The sequence below is a fragment of the Macaca thibetana genome, chromosome 3, assembly GCF_024542745.1.
Source record: "Macaca thibetana thibetana isolate TM-01 chromosome 3, ASM2454274v1, whole genome shotgun sequence".
NCBI lineage: Eukaryota > Metazoa > Chordata > Mammalia > Primates > Cercopithecidae > Macaca > Macaca thibetana.
The window spans coordinates 16,533,876-16,559,442 of NC_065580.1; the positions used below are offsets into that span (position 1 = coordinate 16,533,876).

General features: G+C 42.9%; 3 gene segments (V, D, J or C); all 3 read right to left on the bottom strand.

Moving 5' to 3' along the window:
- Positions 1 to 19,619, bottom strand: part of LOC126951110 (probable non-functional T cell receptor beta variable 7-3) — a 632,711-nt gene extending 613,092 nt beyond the window's left edge. The window contains 2 exon segments of the V gene segment in view: positions 19,140 to 19,404; positions 19,519 to 19,619. Coding sequence covers positions 19,140 to 19,404; positions 19,519 to 19,567 — 314 coding nt within the window.
- On the bottom strand, positions 2,164 to 4,018 carry LOC126951091 (T cell receptor beta variable 10-1-like). The segment is given in 2 exon segments: positions 2,164 to 3,675; positions 3,782 to 4,018. Coding segments are annotated over 2 exon segments (552 nt in total).
- On the bottom strand, positions 11,205 to 11,934 carry LOC126951111 (T cell receptor beta variable 9-like). The segment is given in 2 exon segments: positions 11,205 to 11,676; positions 11,809 to 11,934. Coding segments are annotated over 2 exon segments (405 nt in total).
- Positions 19,620 to 25,567: the final 5,948 nt, after the last annotated feature.

The window sequence follows — 25,567 nt, forward strand, 5'->3', positions numbered from 1 at the left end:
AAGTAATCATCATCATCATATTTTTGAAAAAAAAAAAAGAAAAGGAAATAACAAGTCCTGGAAATGTTGTGAAGAAGCCGGACATTGCTCGTGGAAAGCTAAAATTTTGCAGTTGCAACAAAAAAACATTTTAGTAGTTACTCAAAATGAGAAACAGAATTACCAAAGGACCCAGAAGTTCCACTCCTAGGTATATACCCAAAAGAATTTAAAACAAGGAATCAAACAGATATTTTCAGACCAATCTTGACTGCACCATTGTTCTCAATATCTACAAGGTGGAAACCATCGAAATGTCAATTGACTAATGAATGAATAAACAAAAGTATTATATACATACAATGGAATACGATTGAAAATGAAAAGAAATGAAGTTCTGATCAATGCTACAATATGGATGCATCTGGAAAGCATTATGCTAAGTGAAAAAAGACAGAAACAAAAGGAAAAATATTGCCTGATTTCGTATAAATACATTATCTACAATAGGCAAATTTGTTCATACAGAAAATAGAGTTTGCCAGAGGAGGGGGAAAGTAAAGTTATTACTTAATGGGTACAAGGTTTCTGTTTGGGGCGACGAAAATAATTTTGGAAATGGATAATGCTGATAATTCCACAACAAGGTGAATGTACTTAATGCCACTGAATTGTACATTTAAAAAATAAATTGACAACTTTATATGTTACACTCATTTTACCATACTTTTTAAAAGATGGAAAGACTACCTTCGAAATAGGAAAACCACTGACAGCTGCATTCTCCATTATTGAACTTAAAGACAATGAAAGGAACCCAAGGGATTTAAATACGCTGATAAATTTTCCAGAAACGTGGTTTGTCACAATATATCCCACAGTGAGTTTTCTGATGTAGTTGTAATTATTTTTTGTAATAAATATATGAACAATTTTCACTAGTCCATATGTCTAGTCAAATGTAGGACTGTCATTCCTTGGAAAAGTATCCAGTCTAGCAATTTTGAAATCATAACTTACTGTTTCAGGTTACAATATTCTGATTGTAAGTAAGGTTGAAAATATATTCTCATGTTTAGTGGTAACGTATGTTCACTCTTGTGTGAATTGCCTACTCATCCTCAGTATTGCTGTTTTTATTGGGTTGTCTTCTTTTTTTTTTTTTTTTTTTGAGACTGAGTCGCCCAAGCTGGAGTGCAGTGGCGAGATCTCGGCTCACTGCAAGCTCCGCCTCCCGGGTTCACGCCATTCTCCTGCCTCAGCCTCCTGAGTAGCTGGGACTACAGGCGCCCGCCACGACGCCCGGCTAATTTTTTGTATTTTTAGTAGAGACGGGGTTTCACCGTGTTAGTCAGGATGGTCTCGATCTCCTGACCTTGTGATCCGCCCGCCTAGGCCTCCCAAAGTGCTGGGATTACAGGCGTGAGCCACCGCGCCCGGCCGGGTTGTCTTCTCAATATTAAGTAATAAGAATATTTTACTCATTCTAGATACTAATTCTCTTAGACAAAAACAGCTGCGCTACAGAAAACAAAACAAACAAAACAAATCTAAAATCTCACTGGTGTAGCTCTGTGAAGTCTTACTTCCCGTGACCACAAAGTTCAGTGTGGCATGAGCAGCTTTCTTCAGTGATTGTCCACCAAATTATGACCCAGTGAGCCAGGCTGCTTCCATATTATCATCAGCCAATCTGTACCTTGTAGCTCCCAAGTTCAAGACATGGCAAAAGAGAGTTGAAGAGTGTCCGTGCACAAGAGTTGACAGGAGGCTGGACACTGAAGTGCTTAGAAAGTCCTGCTTGCAAGATTGGACTTTGGCTGAAATCCGGGAACTTGGCTGGTGAACAGGGTCCTGAACTGACGTAAAGTTTCTCCTGACTGAGAGGGGTGGCTCATTGTGCCTAGGCTGGTGTTGCAAATAATAATTATGCTGAACATCAGATTTCCTTCTGGGATCTAGACTTTTGGTTCATGCTAGACAGTAGGTGCCTGTGTGAACAGCCTCTACTAAACCCTCTTGGATGCTAAGCCTGTAATGGGCTCCCTTGGCAGAAACAGTGCACATGTGTTCATGCATTTTTGCTTCTGGGAGGAGAGAGAGCTCTGCGTGTCCCCTCCTGGGAGGAAGAGAGCATAAGGAAGCCCGCCTGTGAATTCCTCCAGATTCCACCTGTGTGTTTTCTTCATATGATCTGTTGCAGAGGATTTACTATGACATTTTAATAAATGTTAGCCATGAGGACAACTCTATGCCATATACCAACACTCTAAACACCGGAGTACATTTAGAGACTCTCAACACAGTGCCACAGAATATTTTTAAGGGCTAGGCTTGAAATGAGGTGACATCATTTTATCCCACTCTTCAGAACCTGGTGACATGTTCCCAACCCTCCAAATGCAAGGGAGGCCAGAAACCATGGAGGAGCTACGGGTATTCAGTGATGTTCTGAACGTTCTCTGTCACACCGAATGTTCTCTGTCACACTGATTTTTCATCATTTGTATGCATTCCTCATGCCTTTCCCAAGCTGTAGCTTAACTTTTTAATTTTTATGGTGTGTTTTGGCTTGGAACAATTTAGTGCAATTAGCATTATGAATATTGTTCTTTTGGCTTGTGGCTTTTTTTTGTCTCCTCTAAAAAAGTCATCCCCCAAATGAATGCATAAAATATTTTTCTAGTAAACTTTCTTTTTTGCTCTTTACAGTTAAGAGCAAGTGTGCCTGAAATACACTTTAATTTAAGAAATGAAATAGAGATGTAGGACTAAGTGGGTGGTATGCATACTCAGTGCAGAAGAAAGAATTTGTATAAACAATCCCCAGGGTGGAAAACAACGGACACATATGAAGAAATAACTGCATGTAGGGGAGCGTGACTGGAGCAGACAGCCAGGGAAAACATGGTGCAAAATGACGACGAAGAGGTAGGTAAATGGCTAATGATACAGGACCTTGTGGGTCTATTACCCTTAGAAGAAAGGCCCCCCAGGAGCAGAGACCACATGGGCAAAGATTTATGATTGTGAGTTGAAGGGTGGTAGAGGGTAGGGGAAAGGGTAGATGGACAAGTCACCCATCCCTTAGGGGAGAGAAGAATATGGTGGATTTCAAATTGTCAAGGAAATTAGGAATCTCAACTAAAGATGCCTTTTCCATTTTACAAAAGGAAATAGGGAACTGCAGAAGCTAAGGGTGTTGGGGTGACCTCCAGTTGGTCTGAGACTGGGGTAGGAATGGACCTCAACACCAAGGGTCATATGGTCCCTGCTCTATGGCCCCCAGGCTAGCCAGGGCTCTCTGACTCCTATGAAGGCTAGGACTTGGGAGCACAGGCAACCTCAATCATTCTAACTGCCCTTTATGTGCAGAGAGGAGGCAGCTGTGCAGCACTGTGGACTCACTGCTGGCGCAGAAATATACAGATGTCTGGGAGGAGGCAGCAGACTCCAGAGTGAGGGGGAAATCCTCTTTATTTGATCTAGAGACACTGTAGCCATCTGGGACTTCTCCTTTGTTAGTGTCTGGAACACCATATGAGTAATGGATCAGTCTCAGCCCGTGTCCCAGGTCTTGTCGGTACCAGAACATATTGTTGTGGTTCCAAGTCTGGTGACACGTCAAGGTCACCTTCCTTCCTGTCTCTGTGATCTTGTGTCTTGGGCTCTGGATGATTTCAGCATCCCTGTGTCCTGTAATAGAGAACAACAGATACTGATGCTGTCATCCCAATAGAAAAGCTTGCATTGAGGCCTTGGGAATTTCAGGGAAGGAGGCCCTCCTGTGACCAGCCCTCACCTGCCCACAGCAGACAAAGGGCCACATAGAAGAAGAGCCTGGTGCCCATTTCAGCTCCAGGGCAGGATCTTGTGTTTCCCAGCCCTGCTGTGGGCAAATTGAAGTTGGGCTCTAAGTGACTTGATGATGTCACTGTCCTTGCTAAATGCTTGAACTGCAGAGCTAACCTGCCACGCCCCTTCTCTTCCCCACAGGAACAAATCATTTATAACAGAGTTGAATAATTTTTAGGTCTGTTTTGAAAGAAATCTAATAAACTCCTTAACTCTTTCCCTGATTTTAGTAGGGGAATTTGTTCTTCTATGTATATTTTATTTCCATTATGAGAAATTCTTTATTTGAATACTATTTTCACTTTTATGAATATTTCTCTAGGCTAAAGAACATTATCATAGCAGTCCTGGTGCCTTTTATGACTTCCTGCACAAAATTCAACTCCAAATTGAATTATTTTCCTCTTCGTTTAAGCTCTGGACACTTGTATGTCAGCCTACAGGGATACCTCGGTTAAATGACATCCAGAAAGGTCTCCAAGTTCGAAGTTCAAGGTTCAAGGTCATTACCGTTTGAAGACTTGCTTCATGCTATAGCCCCTCATTACACCTGATGGGAGTGTCACCATCCAAGCTCAGGCTGCTGTGTGTTCTCATGGGCATGTTTTCCCCCTTTGCTTCAGGTGATGCCGCAAACACTGCACCATCTAAGTCCCCTGAGTGACTGTACTTCCTGGGAAGAAGAGAGGAGGCTAATCATTAGGAATGTGTATGAAATGTTCATCCAGAACTACACCTATCTGGAGCCTCTAGGGTCACAGGAAAAGGCTCTATTCCCATCCAGAAGATCTTATATTCACCAAATGGGAGAAGGTTGATGGATTCGTAAATGTGCTATGGTGCAAAACTCACACCTAGTCCATAGCACTGCAATAGTTATTTCAGATACAGTAGGTTATCTATTGCACATCCTGATGCAACCTGGATGAGTAATTCCCACAATCACGCTCCAGTGAGAGAGGACACAGAATCAGAAGTGGAGACAGGGAGGAGGCCCATGAGCACCCCCACAGGAGGCTGTGGTTGGGTCCTGGCAAGCCCAGGAAGGACTTTCTCATCTATGCCCAGAACTCACCTGATCCTGGGAGACTAAGAGCCACACAGAAAAGGAGCCAATCCTCATGGTTGGGCCAGGGCAGGAAAAAAAAAAAAAAAAAAAAAAAAAAGCTTTTCAGATCAGGACCTTCATTTTGCAAGGCAAGGCACATAGAATTACAGAGCTCTAAGGATCGTTCCCTAAATCAGGTATGATCTACCAAGAATGTTGGTATTCTCAGCAACACTCTAACTTCTCTGGGGAGATAAGCACCTACCAGGAATGTATCCTTCTACTTTCAAATTAATTTATTATTAAGTGTAATAAATTACAATAATTACATGTTAAAATTGTCTACCTCAACTTGAAGCTTTGTCTGTTTTTTGCACTGGTGTTTCCCAAGTACCTGAACAGTACCTAAGTAGTTGCCAAGAAGCCAATGAAGAATAACCTCAGGCCTTCTCACTTGCACAGGATCTTTTCAACACTTTGCTATTTTGCATTCTCTTTTGCAAAGAGCTACCTAAAATGTATCAGCTTTGTGTCCCACAAAACTTGAATCTAGTCTTCACCTATAACTTATTAAACGTTTGTTGAATGAATGAAGAAAGGAATGAATGATTATCTGAGTCCAGGCAGATTCTACTTCTGTATTCAGTTCAAAACAAGTTTGAAGTTTTAAGGGAGCAGAGAGCCATCCTGAGAATGTTGGGAACTCCAGATGAATCTAAGTGGATTTGGAAAAGATTAGTTTGTATACATCATCATAAGACTTTTTAAATGAATGAGTAGCAGTATGAATAAAAGATAAACAGTGGTCTACTTCAAAAGGAAGGGTCTTTCGATGGTCGCTTCATTCCATCACTGCCACAGTTTAGTCTGTCTCTGAAGACTGTCTGTGATGGGGAGACTTGGGTATATGTAGCTGATTTGGGAAATGATTCCAGGAAGAAGTAAGAGAGCAAGAAAAACAAAATAGGGAAGGGAGAAACCAGGATAAAGGTGCAATATTCTATGTGTGCTGGGGCAACAGGAGATGGAATCCATCAGGACCTCCAAGAGCATAGGGTGCTCTCTGGAGTATCTGCATGAATGGGCAGGTTGGAGCTTTTGTCCCCCTGTCCTGTTCCACCAGGAGCATCAGGACCTCTGGCTGTCTTTGAGTACAGCCCAAGTGAATTCAGATAATATCAGAGAAGGCCCCAGAGCAGGCAGCAGCAACATTCCCAGCAGAGAGTGTGGAAGGGCACAGTCAGCAGGAGGTGAATGGGAACTGGCACTGTCCATGGCAGAAAGGCTGAAGTCAGAGAGGGATGGAGAGGAGGTCACGGAAGCCACTAGAAGCTCCTCTGTGATCTCCTTTCCAATAAAGCTGTGCCTTCTTCTATCAGCTCTGTTGTGTGATAGCCAATTGCACTGAAGCCATGTCTTTCTGGGCGCACCACACCTTCATGCATATCAAACTCAGTTATCAAGCAGGAAGTTCATAAGGGGGAACATTCTCATATTTCCTTAAATGGCAACTCTTTATGTTACTTTTGCATAATGAACTATCAGACTACTATATTTGCATTTTAGATGACTTTGTGTCTGAAACATGGTTGAATCAGGCAAAAGTAATCTGTGCTTGCCTTTGTTACCAGAATTTCAGAGAGTAAATAACTGAGCTAGACTGGAGATTTGTCAGAGAATTTATAGGGACCTAAGATTTATTGAACCTGTACTTTAGATGACTCTAGTTTTTAAAGTTATCTCTCTAAAATCTCTGCAAGACTGGCCAACAAGGTGAAACCTCGTCTCCACTAAAAATACAAAAATTAGCTGGGCTTGGTGGTGTGTGCCTTTAGTCCCAGCCACTCGGGAGGCTGAGGCAGGAGAATTGCTTGAACCTGGGAGGTGGAGGTTGCAGTGAGCCGAGATCATGCCACTGAATTCCAGCCTGGTGACAGAGCAAGACTCCATCTCAAACAAACAAACAAACAAACAAACAAACAAAACTCTGCAAATTGAATTCAGTTTACAAATGAGAACACTCAGCCAAATATATTTCAGGTCACCAGCCCAAGGGTTCAGAATATGAACTGCCGAGGTCTCCTTGTCTCTTTGATGAATGAGGACTATAATCTGCATTTATAGATATTTTTAACTCTCTTTCTTCACTATTTCTGTTGGTCTCAGTCTATTCCTTTGCAAGATATTTATCTTTCTTGGACTGCTTTAAAAATCGTCTCTTCATCATTCATATTCTTCTATTTTAACACTGAGGTAACTATTTAACCTGGGATTTATTTGAATTCTTGAAACTCAGGTTTTAGGTCTTTAGTTGTCCTGGAAATTTCTCAGCTAGTATCACACACAATATCACCTCTTATCATTCTCCTTATTTTCTTTCTCTTATACTTCAATGACATATAAGAATAAATGGGAAATTCTTATGAAATGTTACATATATTCGAATATAACTGAAACCTCCATTGTTTCTTCTCTGTTGCTTCACTTCTGTTTCATATTATACAGTTAATTTTTTGTGTTGTTCTGGGTAACTTCTTCAGATTTGTCTTTGAAATTAATGTCTTTGAAATCTCTTCAATGAGCATTAATCTGCTCTTCACTTTATCCATTTTCTTTCAGTCATTTTAGGGATCATTTCTAGACATCCCATTTAATGCTTTTTAAAAAGTTAATGGTTTCTGAGAGTCTCTTTTTTCTTGTTCAGCTTTCAATTCTCTTTTGTGTGCATTTAACTATAGCTCTTCAAACTTTCATATCTCATGATGCTAAAATTAAACATTCAGGCTGCCTATTGTGAATGTTTTTGAATTCTGCCAACTTTTCCTCATTTTTTTTTTGTTTTAATATTCTTCATAATGGGAGTATATTTGTCTGACATTTGTCTCTGGAGTTTTGGAGAGGCTAAGATTAAGAGTGCACAGCTTCAACAGGCTATACCGTCTGCCAGTGTCTCCAGTCTCACCCCCAAATGCATGAGTCAAGAACTGTCTGCTGCTTTCTGGGCTGCTAACCACACCATGGATTATGTTCCTCATATCATAATCTTTTCTCAGGACAACCCCGATGTAGGCTCCAGAAGAGAATTCTGATTTTCTAATTCTTTGTCTTTATACTATCTCCACAAATCAGAGCCCACAGGCCCCTGAAGTTCTATATAATGAAACTTCCTAAATCTGCAAACATTATCTCTTCTTTGCTTTTTGTCCTACCCAAATCTTCAGGCACTAGCCTATATGCAAATTACACTTGTAGACTTTATGCTTATTCAAGTTAAACAACATACCGTATTTTAAATCAAAAATTCCCAAACCAGCTGACAAACTGGCTTCCATAAAGAGTGGCCCTAGGCTTGTTGGACAAGTGAACACTTGTTTATAAACCCCCGCAGACCATCTCAGTCATAGAGAGACTCTTCAACTCTTAAATATTCCGGACTCTGGATAACTAGGAACTAAAATGTGGAAAAGAAAGTCCTAGTAAAGAGATTTGGTTTACCATGGGTTGTCTTAAGACTATACTGGAGATACCCTCGGTTTACTACTAGTTCCAACTTATTAAAAATAAAATGAATATACTTTACATTGAAAACATATGCTCTTCATTTCCCTTTAATGGGATTAAGAGGTCAAATTAATCATAAATTAAATCTGCCTAGATATATAGATAGACATGGTGGTCAAAGGACAAAACTCTTTTTTTTAGAGATGGAGTCTTGCTCTGTTGCCCAGGCTGGAGTGCAGTGACGAGATTTTAGCTCACTGCAACCTCTGCCTCCTGGGTTTAAGCAATTCTCCTGCCTCAGTTTCCCAAGTAGCTGGGACTACAGGTATGTGCCACCATGCCCAGCTATTTTTTCTTTTTAAGTAGAAATGGGGTTTCACAATATGTTGGCCAGGTTGGTCTCGAACTCCTGACCTCAGGTGGCCCACCCACCTCGGGCTTCCAAAGTGCTGGGATTACAGGCATGAGCCACCATGCCTGGCCAACAAAACTGTATTGGCAAGACCGTTTCTGGCAGTTGGTCAATGTGGAGCAGGAAAGAGGCCGGTATCTGAATTAGTTGCTGTGGGGTTAGATGCTGGGACTTGTGATATCCCGGGTACTCAGCTGATCTGGGGGTCCGAGCATGAGGTATGTCTTACTGGGAACTGAATGAAGTCAGGAGAAGGATTTTCTTAGGAAATTTTCTTTCAGTCTCCTCAGACATATTTGGGCACTTTTACCCTGCCTGTTTTTCCCTGTTTAGGGCCAGGTCTACACAGGGAAGAAGGCATTTCTACAATACTGTATTCTTACCCTCATCAGAGAAATGCAGGGCTAGTCCCTCAGTTCTGAGAGTTTCCCTTTGAGTTTGTCCTCAGATTACTGAGCTGGGGGTCAGCTATGAATCCATGAAGCGCATTTCTCATACTGTGGAGCCCAAAGGGAGACCAGAGTACTTGCTTGGGGTATAACAGAACTGGGCCCTGGAAGGCAGCTAGAGGTGAGCTGCCCTCTCTCTGTCTCTGTGGGTCGCCACACTTTGACCAGGGGCCCTGATGTCCATGCAACTCCAGCAGGGCGGAAGCTCAGGAAGGAGATGGAAGCAGGAGGCAGAGCCCTGTGTCCGAGTGGAGGGAAACTGCAGGCACAGGTTAAAAGAAAAGCCAGTAGCTGGGGCCTGGAACATCTAGGACAGAGACATCTAAGTTGTGTCCATATTCACCTGGGCAGCAGTGGTGCCCCCAAAAGTGGAGACTGGAGACCACGGTAGATTGAAACAGGTATGTGACCAGATGCCTCAACCTGGGAGAATCCATACTGTACCAGGTTGTGTTAACTCAACTTAGCCAGGACAAGAAATTATATTTCTAAGAATGCCTTTATCTTTATGATTCTGGGTTACAGTTGGTCAAGGAGCTATTTGTGTGAACTTTGGAAGGCAGAAGTAAAACTGTCACCACTATACTTGGTAGGACATTAGGCTAAATGAGATAAGCCAATCACAAAAAGACAAAAATCTGCATAATGTCATTTACATGAGTTATCTAAAATAGTGCAACTCAAGGAAGCAAAGACTAGAATGGTGGTGGCCAGGGTCTGGGGAATGGAGTAAATGGGGAGTTGCTGCCAATGTGTATAAAATTTCAATCATGCAAGATGAATGAGATCTAGAGATCTGCTGTACAACATCATGACCTCAGATTATAAAACTGTGCTCTGCACTTACAAGTCTATAAAAAGGGTAGATCTCATGTTAAATACTATTACTAAAAACTTTAAAAAATCTGGCAAAAGGATGTAGGTAGCCAAAGGGAGAAAGAGAAGAAAGAGGAAATTCATATAAATCAGAAACGGAGTAAACTAATTAGAATATACCAAAAATTGCAGATCTCGAAACCCTCAAATGCAAGAAACACCCTTTTCTTCATTTTTAAAAATTTTCCCTTTTTTCTAATCATCTTTTTTTTCCATTGTGTATTTCATGTGATGTAATCCCTTGCACAAAGTAGGATGCCCCAAAAGATTTATTGATAAAGGATAAAAAATGGACCTGACGCAATGGTTCACACCTGTAATCCCAGCACATTGGGAGGCCAAGGCAGGTGGATCACCTGAGGTCGGGAGTTTGAGGCCAGCCTGGCCAAGATGGAGAAACTCCGTCTCTGCTAAAAACACAAAACTGGCCAGGTGTGGTGGAGGCTGCCTGGGAGGCTGAGGCAGGAGAATCGCTTGAACCTAGGAGGTGGAGGTTGCAGTGAGCCGAGATAGCACCACAGCACTCCAGCCTGGGCAACAAGAGCGAAACTCTGCCTAAAAAAAAAAAAAAAATGAAAAATATTAACTAATGAATAACCATTTTTCAAGTCCTTTCCCTGATGGTAGATTGCATCGGGCACAGGAAGACTACATGCCCCATGAAAAACATTTCCTGCCCTTTGCTATGAACCTGGGAAAGCTCCCTCCTCATACAGTCTCCGTAAAAGAGATGCCTGGCCTTGCCCATAGGAGGGCTACAGAGCAGAAAACTGCACCTTTCTTTTCTTTCCTTTTTTTTTTTTAAATCACAATAAAGAGTAAATGGGTATGTTTTGCCTGGAAATCATGTGTTCATTGGACTTGTCAGGGAAGAAGCTATCGTGATCACAGCTTCATGCATGACCTTAGCATCCTGCTCTTGGGGACATGAAAAGGGGACACCAGGTAAAAGGACAGATCTCCGGAGTGAGGAGGGACAGTGCAGAGGTGTTGAAAAAACAGACTTCAGCTAGCTCTTAAATATGAGCCGAGGACATCTGCTGTCCCTCAGATATGTAAACAGGTGAAATAATACTTCGCTTAGACAGTTCCAGTGAGCATTAAACCAGATCTCATACAGAAGCACCAGAGAGTGCCTGGGAAAGGCCTGTCCACTCTCCAGGGCCTGAGGCCCTCTGGCTGGCAGCCCTCCCCTCACCGTCACTTCCTGAGTGGGGCAGGAATGTTATTGCACAGAAGGCTGATGCTCACGCAGGGCTGTGCTTCGCTGCTGGCACAGAAATACAACGCCGAGTCCCCCAGCTCCAGAGAGCTCAGGTTTAGTTCAGAGTGCAAGTCAGCGAACTGTTGTGCTGAGAATCTTTCAAGAATGTTTCCTTTTGCTCTCTCTTCCCCATTATAATACTGAATGAGGAACTGGAGGCCCTGGCCCAGGCTCTGTTGGTACCAGTACACGGAGCGGTCTCCAGACCTAGGGGAGCATCTCAGCGTCACTTGCTGTCCAATTGCTGTGATCAGGTGCTTTGGGGTTTGTGTGACTCCAGAATCCACTGAGCCTGTGTGTCAGAAGACAGAAGTTAAGCATAAGGCACAGAAGAAAGCCTCCTGCTGAAGCCATCATCGGCCTGCGTGCATTTCAGGGACAGGAAATGGAGATCGGAGACTTTGAAGCTGTGCCCAGGACTCACCTGCTCCCAGGAGACAAAAGGCCACACAGCAGAGGAGCCTGAAGCCCATGGCAGGATCTCCCAGCTCCGGGCTGGTATCTCTGTAGTAAGTATTGTGCAGTTCCCAAGCTCTCTTCTTCCTGATAGGAGCATTGGCCTGTGATGTCACCGCACTGACGTACTTTCCCCTGCAGGCCACTCCAGCGCACAGTACTCTTTGGCAGGCCTCAGGTTCTGCTACTCCATGTACTATTCCTGTCTTGTACAGGCCAGAAGCCAAACGTGAGGAGGATTGAACACAGTCCCCACATGCCCACATCACACCTTACTTTCCTCCGCCCGCCCTGTCCCCGCCCTGACACTGATTCCCCAGTCCTTGCCCCCCCAGGCTGTTCACCCTCTGCTGCCTGTGCAGAGGCAGAGACACTCCCTCTTTAGTGCAAACTGAGGCCTCTGGCACCCCAACTCTTCCAAGGCAATGAGAGTTTGTGCTTAACTCTATGTGTCCAGGCCCCGCTCAGGGAATTCCATCCACTCCGCTGATGCCGGCAGGCAGCCAGGCATCCCCTTCAGCCCCACTCTCTCGGCTCCTCTCCCACCCCTCCGCTGAGTTCTCTGCAGTATTGTGGAGCCACAGCACCTCCAAGTGGCCAACAGTCTATAATCTCATGGATTCATACCTTCTGATGCGATATGCTCAAATTGTCCAAATCAGAAACAGAGATGTCCCCAGTCCTGCCACCCCCACCCTCTAACACACCCTCTCTATGCTTTCCCAAAGAGTCAATTTCGGGTTGATTTTCAAATCCACCCTTCGCCAATGGAGTCAGAGGACACATGAGCCAACATTTTGATTATGAATAAACAATTGTTACATAGTTGCAAATAATGTGTTAAGATGGTAGAGACCAGCCAGAATTATAAAGGCCATACAATTAAACAGCGTGATGATATCAAGGAGACCCAGCCTGGAAACCCTATATTCCACAGCTAATCCCAGTTAATTATACTCACATGTTTTCATATGTTGTATTTAGATTCATTATTACTAAATTTTAGGTAGTGCATTTTACAAAAGGGTTTCTAGATTTTAAAATTTACTTCTAAATTATAAAAATTTGAAATGAATAACACTGCCAGCTATAATTCAAACAGATTCCGTTGGTTCTCACATTTGCTGTCACTACGCAGAAGTGACTTTGATCTCTAACCAGGAAATAGTGGTTAATAATATCCCTCATATTAATAATAGTAATATTCCAGAATGCTATATAAGCAGGAATTAACATACATTTCACAACATCAAAGAATATTCACTATATATTTAATTAATACTTGGCTTTTCCTATGAAAATAATAAAGATGTTGGTATAGTACAATGCTGGGGAATATCATGGTAAGAAGTGAAGAGGAAAGCAACGTGAGCCCATTCTTGACCAATGAGCAGGGTCTGGCTGTTTCTTGGGAGACAGAGGTCCTTCCAGGCCATAGAAATACTGAGCACAAATGCAGAGAATGCAAAGGCTGCAGAGTTTTAGGAAATATTCAAAGACATGTTTGGTCACAGAAGGGAATGGATCTGGGTAGTTAGTGTCAGGAAGAGATACAATGGAAGCAGAATGTATCTTTGGGGAAATGGGAGAGCCTTTATCTGTTTACCGTCAGCAGTGAAATGAATTCTTCTGTTTTGAGACTTGAGATCTAAGTCCAGAAGGAAGACATTGGAACCAGTTCCAGGGCCCTCCCCCGGGGCAACAGGCTATGTGGCGATGACCCTCCTAGACTGGCCCTGGGGTGATGCCAGTTATTACAAGGCCTTGCTGCATATTTTCTAGCAATTGAAAACTTTGACAGGTTATGTTGCAGAGAACACAATTTTTATCATCTGGTAGCTCTACTTCTATTTTTTCATAATCTTTAATCATGTTCTCCTCAAATTTCTCCAAACCAAATCTCAATTTCTTCTCCCTTAATTATATAAAGCAAACCCTTGAGATTTTACCTTCTATACTACACATCTGTCGAACAATCCTGACACCAAAATGAATTTCTTTTTCTAAAAAGGAGAGTGCCAGCTACTGTATCATTATAGTGTACGGCATCCGACAAAGAAGGTAATTTTGCTGTGAACCTCCTGAAGCAGCAGCATCCTCTGAGCAGATCCTCCTGGCCTTGTTTCCGCCAGCCTTTCTCACAGCTGTCTGGTCTGAGACTGCTGTACATGGAAGCAGAGAGATTAGTGCACAGAGTTCCAGTGACTCTGCCAGGCTGTGCCAAGCTGCTGGCACAGAGATACAGGGCCGAGTCCCCCAGCTCCAAGGCGCTCACATTCATCTCAGAGTGATAGTCACGGAACTGGCGCCCTGAGAATCGATGAGGGAAGTTTCCTTCTGATGTCCTTAACTCATTAGCATATTCGAAGATAAACTGGGGCCCCTGACCAGGGGCCTGTTGGTACCAGGACACAGTGTTGTGCCCAGAGATAGGAGAGCATCTCAGAGTCACTTGCTGTCCTCTCGTTTTGATCAGGTGTGTGGGACTTTGGGTGACTCCAGTGTCCACTGAGCCTGTGGGAAAAGCAGATGGAGGATGAGCTCAGGAGACAGCCTGGAGGCCCTCCCCGAGGTAAAGTGGAGGACACAGGGGTGGGAAAGCTGAGAATGGGGCTGCTGTCCTGTGCACAGGACTCACCTGCTCCCAGGAGACAGAGCAGCGCCCAGCAGAGGAGCCCGGGGCCCATGGCACAGAAGGGCAGGCAGCACTGCACCTGATGCAGGGCTTGGTCCTCCTGGGGAAGAGCTGAGTGAGTTCTGGGCCTTGATTTTGCTGATGCAAGGAGTATCTTGTGATGTCACTGTCCTGTGTCCTCCCCCTACAGGCTTCCTGAGTCCAGTGCTCCCCACAACCCAAACTCTCTCCCTGTCCTGCAGAGCAGAAGGGTTGGGTGAAGGCAGAAGCTTCTGTGACGAGAGAGTTGCTCCTCTGCCTACACTGCTCCAGCTCCCAGGCTGCCCCATCGCCCTCTCACCCTCCTCCCACCTAGTGCTGCCGTGCTCCATGCTGGAACTTACACATTGCCCATCAGCAGAGGGTGAAGAGCCTGTGATTAAACCTTCCTGTTCCAGCTCTTCCTGGCTGTCCTAAGGTCATCTCTCTGACGCTAGATTCAACCAAATTTTCTGGTTCTATTTTTTCGTCTTCAGATAACATTTCCAGCCCCTCCCTTGAGTGGCCAGTGGTACAAAGTCCCCAAGATTTAGTCTATCTGATCAGATCCAAAGCGGACCTGGGTTGTCTGTAAATTAAGAGTACAGATTCCCCAGAAATAACACTAGGGCTTTATCAGCTCACAGAACAGACCTAGCCAGCCAGTTTGGGATTCAGCACCCTCAAGGCCATCTTATGCATAGTGATCTGGATAATTTATGTTAATTTCTCCAGATCCACCCTGCCTTCAGAGGCTGACCCCAGTGTATTATGTTAACTGGCTCCCTTCTTCTCTAACTCCAGAGTGAGTTTGGCTAATGGGAGACAATGTCAGGAGAGCAGACGGAGGTAGGGTCACCACTTGTTCTGATTTGTCTATGCCCTGGTTCTCCTCTTGCTTCGTTATTTTATATTGGTTACTCTTCCCTACCAAAGGCCATAGCACCTTATAGGCAGCCTTGCCTTAAAGCTACAGTACCAGATGCTTTGGGATCCACATCCTCTCCTACTAATTTCAGGCCAATGTGAGTAAGAGCCACAGATTCTGCTATTCCTAGGCTACTTCTGCTTCTCTTACTGGGTTCCCTTAACCCTGCGACACCTTTGCAAATACTCCTTTTTGTCCCTCCTTGATATCTCCAGGACCACAAGTAATAGAAAGAGCAATGGAAAAGTGAGTCTGGGATATTTTATTTTGCCTTAAGAGTTAACACAATTTCTAACATTCTGCCATTAGAAGTAATAAGATTTCTAACATCCTGCAATGAGCGTTGCTGAAAGAGTCAGGAGAACCATGAGAAATATGCATATGACAATAAACCATGTGACAGTGGACATAGAATCCAAAGAGATCCCAGCAGAGACTCACGGTGCACGCTCACCTACTCTGACCTATCCCCATAAAAGACGGGAGTCCTATACAAATAGATGCTTGTATTCTGTACCGTCCAATTTAGAAATGCATCATATAAAATAAGAATAAGACAGGAACACACTCATGACCACATAAAATACAGAGAATGTGAGACGTGCTTCTTGCTGAGATATACAACAGCCAAATTTAGTATCAAAATGAGCTGGGCTGATAAGAGGCTAAGACACAACCGAGGATCAATGGCTGAAAGAAAGCTATAGACAAAGAAAAAAACGCTCACTCGCTGTTGAAGTCATACCAAGAACCATGAACTGTTATAAATTTAATAATTTGAGAAATTGGGCGTTCATCGGTCTCACATATTAGCCTTTCATATTGGTTTTCAGCAGATTGGCCAATTGGTGATTTTTTTTTTTTTTTCTGCCAAGCAAGCAGCCCACTCCTCTTTTTGAGAGGGGGGTCCTGGGTGACCCAGCACTCTCCCCTCTTGGCAGCCTCACAGGGGGACATTGGGCAGAGAAGAGACATATGGGGTTCTCTGCACATGAGGCATGTATTTCCCGTGAAACCCAGCTATGGTCCTCCCAGTCCTTCAGTTAATGGATCCCAACATAAGAAGTCTTGCACCGGGATATGGGATTCTCCCTGGGGATGCTAAAGAGGACGACAGGCTAAAGGAAAATGAAATGCGTGTTCTATATTATTTTATAATATTTTACAAGAAAAACAAGTTAAGGGACTCACGGATTCTAATCCAAGTCACAGTGATGGTAAGAATTAATTTCCTTCCTTCATCTATCCTCAGAGGAACTCAAACAGGTACTTAAGTGAGAGGCTTACAATCTTTTTTATAATTCTACTAGCTGATTATTTTCAGGTCTAATGGCAGAGTTTGTTGCATCTATTAACATTGTCACTAAGTGGATTGTTCACTTGTGTGTTTGTAACTTTATAAAGAAAAAATCGGATTTTCTTGTCCTCCAGAGAACACACGCTCGGTATCCAAAGGAACCAAAGCCAAGGTGATGTTATGTGTACTACATGAGAATCCCAAATCACTCAAGCAGGCCAAAGCTTCCCAGTTGCTTTCTGCTTTCTTCTTCTCCCTTGAAAATAAAGTGAAATATGAATTTCATGTTGGAAGCTACTGTTCCTTTGTACAATTCCCAGAATATTCCAAATTGAGGAAAATAGCGTTATGTTGTTTGCATTTACACATCCCCACTACAGTGATAGACCCCAGCTCACTCTAAGTTTCATGCTTCAGGAGCACACATAGAATGAGATCCCATTGCTGGGAAGTCTGGGAAGAGCTTCAGAAAGGGCAGCTTTTTCTTCTGGTTGAGGCAGGGCCTTCCGTAAGGAGTACCCACTTCCAACCTGTGGCTGCCCTTTTGGTGCAGAGAGCAGCTGGCTGTACAGGGCTGTGGATGCACTGCCGCAGAGGTACAGAGAAGTCCGGCTGGTGCTGGTGGATGCCAGGCTCAGGGGAAATGCTCAGGCTTGTTTCCAGAGACACTGTACCCTTCTGTGACATCAACTTTGGTCCTGCTGCCACCACTACCTGAATAACGGATCAATTTCAGCCTCTGTCCTGGGTCTTGTCGATATCAGAACATTGAATAATGGTTCCTAACCTGAGCACATTCCAGGATCATCTCTTTTCTGTCTGTATAATGTAGTATCTTGGTGTCTGGGTGATCCCAGCATCAACAGAGTCTGCTGGAGAGGCAGATGGAAAGTGAAGACAAGAGTTAAGAGGTAGGGGGACTCTTCAGAGGAAAGAGGAAAAAAGGCTTGGAGCCCAGACATTGCAAACCCATGACAGGGTTTTGCAGCTGTTTCCAGGACTCATATGCTCCCAGGAGACAAAGGGTCATGCAGAAGAGTTTGGGGTTCATGACAGGGTTAGAGTGAGGAGGGGCTCTCCCAATTAAGTGCCCTGATCCTCAGGACTGTGAGCTGGGGCTTGGAGGCCCCTCTCTAGGGAACAGTCTGGTGGGCCTGTGGTGTCATCCCCCATGCCTTAGGAGTCCAGCTGTCCAGGGTGTTCTGACTGGTCTCAGGCAGGATCCACCTCCTCTCATGAAGGCTGTTGCCCGGCGAGGCCTGCAGGGAAGATAGGGTGCAGCAGAGACACACTGGGCTTAGGGCACAGCCCGCCCCTCGCCTCCCCATGTTCCTTTGAGGCAGTTGCTCCTCTGTCTGCACCTGCCCCTGACACCAAGGTTGCCGGCCAGAATTCTTCAACTGTGGATCTCATTAAAGATTAGAGGTATTTCCTGAATCTTGCATAGCTGTAGGTAGCCTAGCAATAACTGTAAACTGTTGCAACATTTGCATAATATTGAATCCCAGCCTTAATTTTTCTTAACCCTTCCCCTCCTAGGCTGCTCTCCCAGGCTGTCCCCAGAGCCCCTTAGATCCCAGTGGACCACAGTGCCATCTTGTGGCCAGTAAGTTAAGTTTCATCATTGCTTCTGCAATGGCCCAAGGGATGCTGGGAAGTGTCTGCAGAGTGAGCTGGGAGACTATTCTAGAAGTGCCATCCTGCAGGTTTTATGAGCAATCTCCCTAAACCCTGATTCCAACACTGGTTCTAACCCTGACTATGGCTTTTCTCAAAGCTGAATATCCCACCCTCATTCAAAATAACTCTTATCACATAGCAGCCATTAGAGTCTAACTGATATTTTCTCCCTTAAAACTATCATATAAAGGGAGCGGGATAGAATGGGAGGAATGGAAGAAAATTGGATTTACTCTGAAGTAGGAGGAACATACAGGAATTGAAGTGCATAGTTATTTCATTTCCATTACCAAAGATGAAATACATGTCCCCCAAAGTAACAGTCAATGTTACCATGAAAATAAAGATTAGCAGAAGATTGGGACGATAATGAGATTACCTTCAAGACAGCATCAAATATGTATTAATGAAAAGTAAAATTTGAATGTAAAAAGTAGGATCCCTTGCAGGCAACAAGTAATCTTGAAGGGAGCAGTATCCAACGTGGAAAATAAGGATGGATAATGAAGACCAGCAAAGGGCCTTCCACAGAAAATGATTAACGTGTACAACGCACATCTGCTGATCTGAGCAGCAGACATGCAAGCAATGATTCTGGAAGAGGCAGAGGAGCGTTGTGAGATGAGGATGCAAAATAGTATCATAAGGAAGCAAGGAGAGAGAGGAGGAGGTTTGTGAGCAGCAAAGAGGCGATTGTGTCATGCTGTGGTTAAGCTGCTGGCACAGAAGTACATGGCTGAGTCCCCCTGCTCTGTGTGTTGGATCTTCAGAGTAGAGACGGATCCTTCAGGCCGTGTTGCAGAGACCCGATCACTGCGCAGCCCTGAGTCATCTACTGCACCCGTGCCTTGGAAGTAAATTAGAAACTCTAGGCCCTGCCCCAGGTTCTGTCGGTACCAGTAAAGGACAGCATGACCTGAAATTGGATCACACCTGAGCGCTACATCCTTTCCCTTCTCTGTGACCTTGTTCCTGGGGGACTGGGAAACTCCAGCACCTGTGTGATCTGTGGAGGCACAAGTTGAAAACAGAATGAAGAAAGCAGTTGTACTCATCTCACACATATACACATTCACACAAACACACACACAATGAGGCTGGTTGGTGTCTGAGGACTCACCTGCCCCCAGGAGGCACAGGGCAGCCCAGCAGAGGAGCCTGGTGCCCATGGCAGAGTCAGGGCAGGATGGGAGCTTTACCAGATCAGAGTCATTGTGAGCAGGAGCAGAGGAAGAGGGACGTCCCTGTCCCCACAGAGCAGTTCCCACAGTGACATCACTTCCTCTCTCAATCCCCACAATCTCAGGAACACAGGATTTATATTAGAACACACTTAGATGACTGCTTTAGATATTTATTAGCTCCTTTTAAACAACATAAATGCATCGGTCTTCACTTTGTTCTCCAGAGCTGTCTGGAGCTAGAGGCCTCATGCTGCATCTCTGAGTTCCTCTCCTCACCCCACAGCCGCGCCTCTGTCTGCTGGGCATGTTTTCTAGGATGTGCCATCAGCGTCCCCAACACAAGGCACCAAGGGGTGAGCTCATTGCCTTTTCTGCAAGTCAGGGTCCCCTGTACCATCCCATTCATGCCCTAGCCTCCTCCACCCCCCGAGTCACACACGTGCCCAACAGGACTGCCCCATCACATGGGTTCCCTCACCAGCTGCACCTCATGCCTTTCTTCTGGGACTACTTCCCACCTTTGTTGGCTATAATTCAAAAAAGATAACTTATTGGAAAACTCATAGTCTTTTTTTTTTTATTTTTCCATTTGTAAATATATTTTCCTCCATCTCAGTATTTAATGAATGGGGATCATAATTCTCACTAAATGGTTATTTTTGATCCTCTTTCTTGACTTTCATTGATCTTTTCAGTCTATTCCACCAGGAGAGATTTATCTTTTCTTTGGGACTGCTTTTAGAATCTTCTCTTTGTCACTTGTGTTCCACAATCTCACTATAATATAAACATTTATCTTATTTCATATTCACTTGAATTCTTGAAACTGAGAATTTAGGTCCTGAAACACCCCTGGAAAATTCTCAGCTAGTGTCTCATCGTGATCACTTATTCCCTCTACTTTCTTTTTCTGAAACTTCAATTATCTATAAGAAAAACGGGAAATATATGTTTACATAATATATAATTTTAATTACATATTTATTTATATATTATACATATAAAATATATAAAAATATATATACATATAAAATAAATATATATATATAAATATATATTATATATATATATATATATATATATATATTATATATATATATAAATATATATATATATTTATAATAATATTATATATATTATATAATTATATTATAAATCAATTATATATTAAATTAATATAATCATATTATATAATTAAATTTTATATAATTATATATATTTATATTTATATTAAATCAATTATATTTATATTAAATTAATTATAATCAATAATTATATTAAATATAAATTTTTTCTCCTTTTTCTTGTTCATAAATATAAATAATATATGGTTTCTGGCAGTCTCCTTTTTCATTGTTCACATTTCAATTCCCTTTAAATATAGTTATAGACATATGTTATATATAAATAAACATATAATTAAAAATTATATATTCTACTGTGCTGGAAACCACCCGTAAGCTCTCTCTCAGGTTACATATTTAATATTCAGTGCCGCATTCTATGTAACTTCTTCAGCTTTGTCCTTGACATCACTAATAATCTCTTGGAAGCATTTCATCTTTTCTTCATTTCCATTTTGTTTTCAGTGATAATCTTAATCATTTCTATATTGAATTTGATTATTTTTTAATGTTACCTTGATGGTTTCTGGCAGTCTCCTTTTTCTTGTTCACATTTCAATTCCCTTTAAATATAGTTATACAGACTTTCATATATTTTAATGGTAAAGATTTCTTGTCTTCATACACTTCAATTGCTAATTGTTTCTGCTCACTTGTCTTCACTGGTTCTTGTTTTAATAGTCTCAACAGTAGAAGCATATTTATCTGACATTAACGATAAGCATCGTTTGTTATGAAATATATAGTATGGCACAGACTGAGGCTCAACACTGCCTGGGACCCCACTGGGCTTCCAACATTCCAGTGCTTTGAGAACTCTGCCGAAGGACATGATTGAGTCCGGGTCTTGATGGCTATAAAACACAGGGCTTTGATAGACCAGGGTTAGAGCCCCAGTATTGCATCCTAATTTCTACTTAGTTTGGTTGAGTAATTTAAACTATGGGCAATTCCTCTACTTGTAAAATGAGAATAGTGTTTGCATGTTAAGATGTTTTCTTGTAGTTGAATTTCTAATTAATTGAACTTTTCCTAATGAAGGCTTTCTATTTTGTGTATACTAAAATGATAATAAATGATTAGATTAGTATTTTTTCAAAGTCTTCTCCATGAAGCAGAATTGAACTGTGAACGTGCATCAATGTACTCAGTGCTTGCAGTTCTGCAAATGACTGCCAGTCATGTGACAGACGGTTTCATAGAAACAGTCAAATATGACACATTTTATACTTTAGACCTTAAACAATAACATTGATTTCTAAATGCCTCAAGAGGGATCCATACTGCATTCTTTAGTTAATTAGTTAATTTCATCAAATAAATCATCAGAGGAAATGTATATTTTATTTCTGTGACTTCTGACATGTTATATGAGTTAAATGAATGGAAAGAAAAAGAAAAAAAAAAAAAAATGAATGAAAAATGAATAAATAAATTTTGTTTGCGACATCAGCTTCTACATACAATGAAGTTTTTTAAACTTTAAAAAGAGGAAAATCCAGCCATATATGACAATGCGGATAAACCTACAGGACAGTACACTAAGTGAATAGGCCAGGCACAGAAAGGCAAATACCACATGATTCTGCTTATATGACGGAACCTAAATAATCAAAGTAATGGAAGCAAAGTTGAAGGTAATTTCCAAGGGCGGGCATTGGAGTAAATGGAGAGTTGCTGTCAATGGTATACAATTTCAGTTAAGCAGGATGAATAAGATCTAGGGATTGCTGTACAACCTTTTGCCCGTAGATTACAATACTGTATTGTACATACAAAAATCTGTTTAAAAGATATATTTCATATTATATATTCTTACCACAATTAAATTAAATGACTGTCTAAAATGCGACTAGTTAGCCAGAGAAAGAGGAAAAAAGTAAATTTGTATAATTTAGAAATCAGTAAATTATTTTTAATAAAGAAAACCATTTAAAAAATAAATGCAAGCCTTAACGCTCTAAAAAGCATGAAACATTTTTTCCACTTAATTTGTTTTTCTTTTCAATTTTAAGTTACAGAATACCTTATACAAAGAAGGATCCTCAAAAAGTTTATTGAATAAAAGAATAAGATTAATGAATGAATGAATAATAACTATTCATGTTCATTTCCCTCAAGGTATATTACATCAGTTACAGAAAGTCCACAGTGCAGAAAATTTTATTTCTTTTTCTTTCCTACAATGAAGGATGAATGTAGATGCTTGACGAGGAAGTTCCTTGGGCTTGTCGGGAAAGAGGTTTTAATGACCACATATGAGACATGACCTTCCCCTCCTGCTAGCGGGGATCTGAAATGAGGAAGTCAGAGGAGAGGACAGATGTACAGAGGAGGGGCGCGTGCAGAGGTGTCGGAGGAACCGACTACAGCCAGTTACTAAACATGAGACCAGGGACACCTGCTTCCACTCATATGTATAAACAGGTAATATAATATTGACCTTGCCTGATATCAGTGGGCATTAAAGCAGATCACGTGTAGAAACAGCAGAGAGTGCCTGGGAAAGTCCTGTCAACTCCGCAGGGCCTGAACCCCTCTGTCTGGCAGCACCCCCCTCACGGTAATTTCCTGAGTGGTGCAGGAATGTTTCCGGCATTTCCTTGGGAAACTGGCCTTTCCCAGTTACTCTCCCTGCAGGCCACCCCTGCCTGCTCTACCCATTGGCAGATTCCAGGCTCTGCTGCGTCCTGCACCATTCCTGTCCTACCCAATCCTGAAATTAAAAACGGGGCAGGTGGAACACAGTCCCCACACGCCCACATCCCACCTTATTTTTCTCTGACAACCCCTGTCCCTTTCCTGGCGCTGATTCCCAGCCCTTGCCACCCCAGCCTCTTCACCCTCCACTGCCCATGCAGAGGCAGAGACATTCCCTCCTTGGTGCAAACTGAAGTCCCTGGTGTCCCTACCTTGCCCTGGGCAGTCCCAGGACCTACTCTGAATTCCAACCACGTCCTGATGCCAGCACACAGCCAAACATTCCCTTCAGCCCTCCTCTCCTGGGTCACCCTTCGCTCCTCCCCAGGGTTCCCCACAGCTTTGTGGAGCCACAGCGCCTCCAAGTGGCCAACGTTCCAGTGTCATGGATTCACACCTTCTGACCTGATGAGCTCAACATTGTCCAAGTCAGGAGCAGAGATGCCCCACCCCAACCCCTGCAACCCACACCCTCTCACACACACACTCTCTATTGCTTTCCCAGAAGGGTTGACTTAGGGTGGAACTTCAAATTCACCCTTGGCCAGTGGAAACAAAAGGACACATCTTGATTGCACAATAAACTGCTGCTACATCATTGCAATGAGTATCCTAAGATAGAAGAGGGGAGCCAGAATTATACAGGCCACAGGATGAAATAGTATGAGGATATCAAGCAGATCCAGGAAACACGACATTCCAGAGCTCCTTTTGATTAATCAGAGCCACACCTTTTCACACTTGGTATTTAGATTTGTGTGTGTGTGTGTGTGTGTGTGTGTGTGTGTGTGTTTTGAGACGGTGTCTCGCTCCATCACCCAGGCTGGAGTGCAGTGGCACAATCTTGGCTCACTGCAACCTCTGCCTCCCAGGTTCAAGCAATTCTCCTGCCTCAGCCTCTCGAGTAACTAGGACTATAGGCGCCTGCCACCATGCCCGGCTAATTCTTGTTTTTTAGTAGAGATGGAGTTTCACCATGTTGGCCAGGATGGTCTCAATCTCTTGACCTTGTGATCTGCCCACCTTGGCCTCCCAGAGTGCTGGAATTACAGGTGTGAGCCACCACACCTGGCCTGTATTTAGATTTATTATTGCCAGATTTTAGATAGCACACTCTATAAAGAGGATTTTTCGATTTTACAAAAATATTTCTGAATTTATAAAAATCTTGAAATAAACTACCCTATGAGCTATATATAACTTAGGCAGATTCAACTGGGTCTGATGTTTCCTTTCTCTACCTAGAAGTACCTAGGAGCTCTGCCAATGACCTGGCACCTCTTGGTAACGCCACACTGAGAAACTATTTCCATGCGCTGAGTCTCCACAGAAAACACACACACACACACACACACACACACACACACACACACAATCTTGGTTTTTTAATTTTTATTTTACTCTAAGTTCTGGGATACATGTGCAGAACGTGCAAGTTTGTTACATAAGCATACATGTGCCACGGTGGTTTGTTGCACCTGTCAACCCATCATCTAGGCTTTAAGCCTCCCATGCATTAGGGATTTGTCCTCATGCTCTCCCTCCCCTTCCCCCCACCCCCCCCAACATGCCCTAGTGTGTGATGTTCCCCTCCCTGTGTCCATGTGTTCTCATTGTTCAACTCCCACTTATGAATGAGAACATGTGGTGTTTGGTTTTCTGTTCCTGCACACACAATATCTTTTACTTGGAAAGGATGATAAGATTCCATTACTGATCTTAACTAATTTTTATTTCAGTTTTTTAGGTTGATTTCTGAGAAGCACCTTTGATGATGTTCTAGTCTCATCAAATCTCTAAAAATGTAGCTATGGAAAGTGTGGTTATGCTGAATAATTCGTTTTTATGGGATCATGAGACTGGATGAATATTACTACAACACAGTTTTATTTTGGAGTTTTGGAAAGTGGACAACTGCCTTCCAGACCCCAGATCAATAGAGCCACTGACAGCTTGCACCCTGTGCCTGGACAAGCCAAAACACCCAACAACATGTGAAAGCAACCCAGGGGGCTGAACTCTGGAAAGCCACAGGGGAAGGACTCCCAAGGCCTTGGGAGCCCCTCTTTGCACCAGTGTATGCCCTGGATGTGGAACATGTAGTCAAGAACTATTGGAGGTTTACGATTTAATGACTTTGGCTGGGTGCACTGGCTCATGC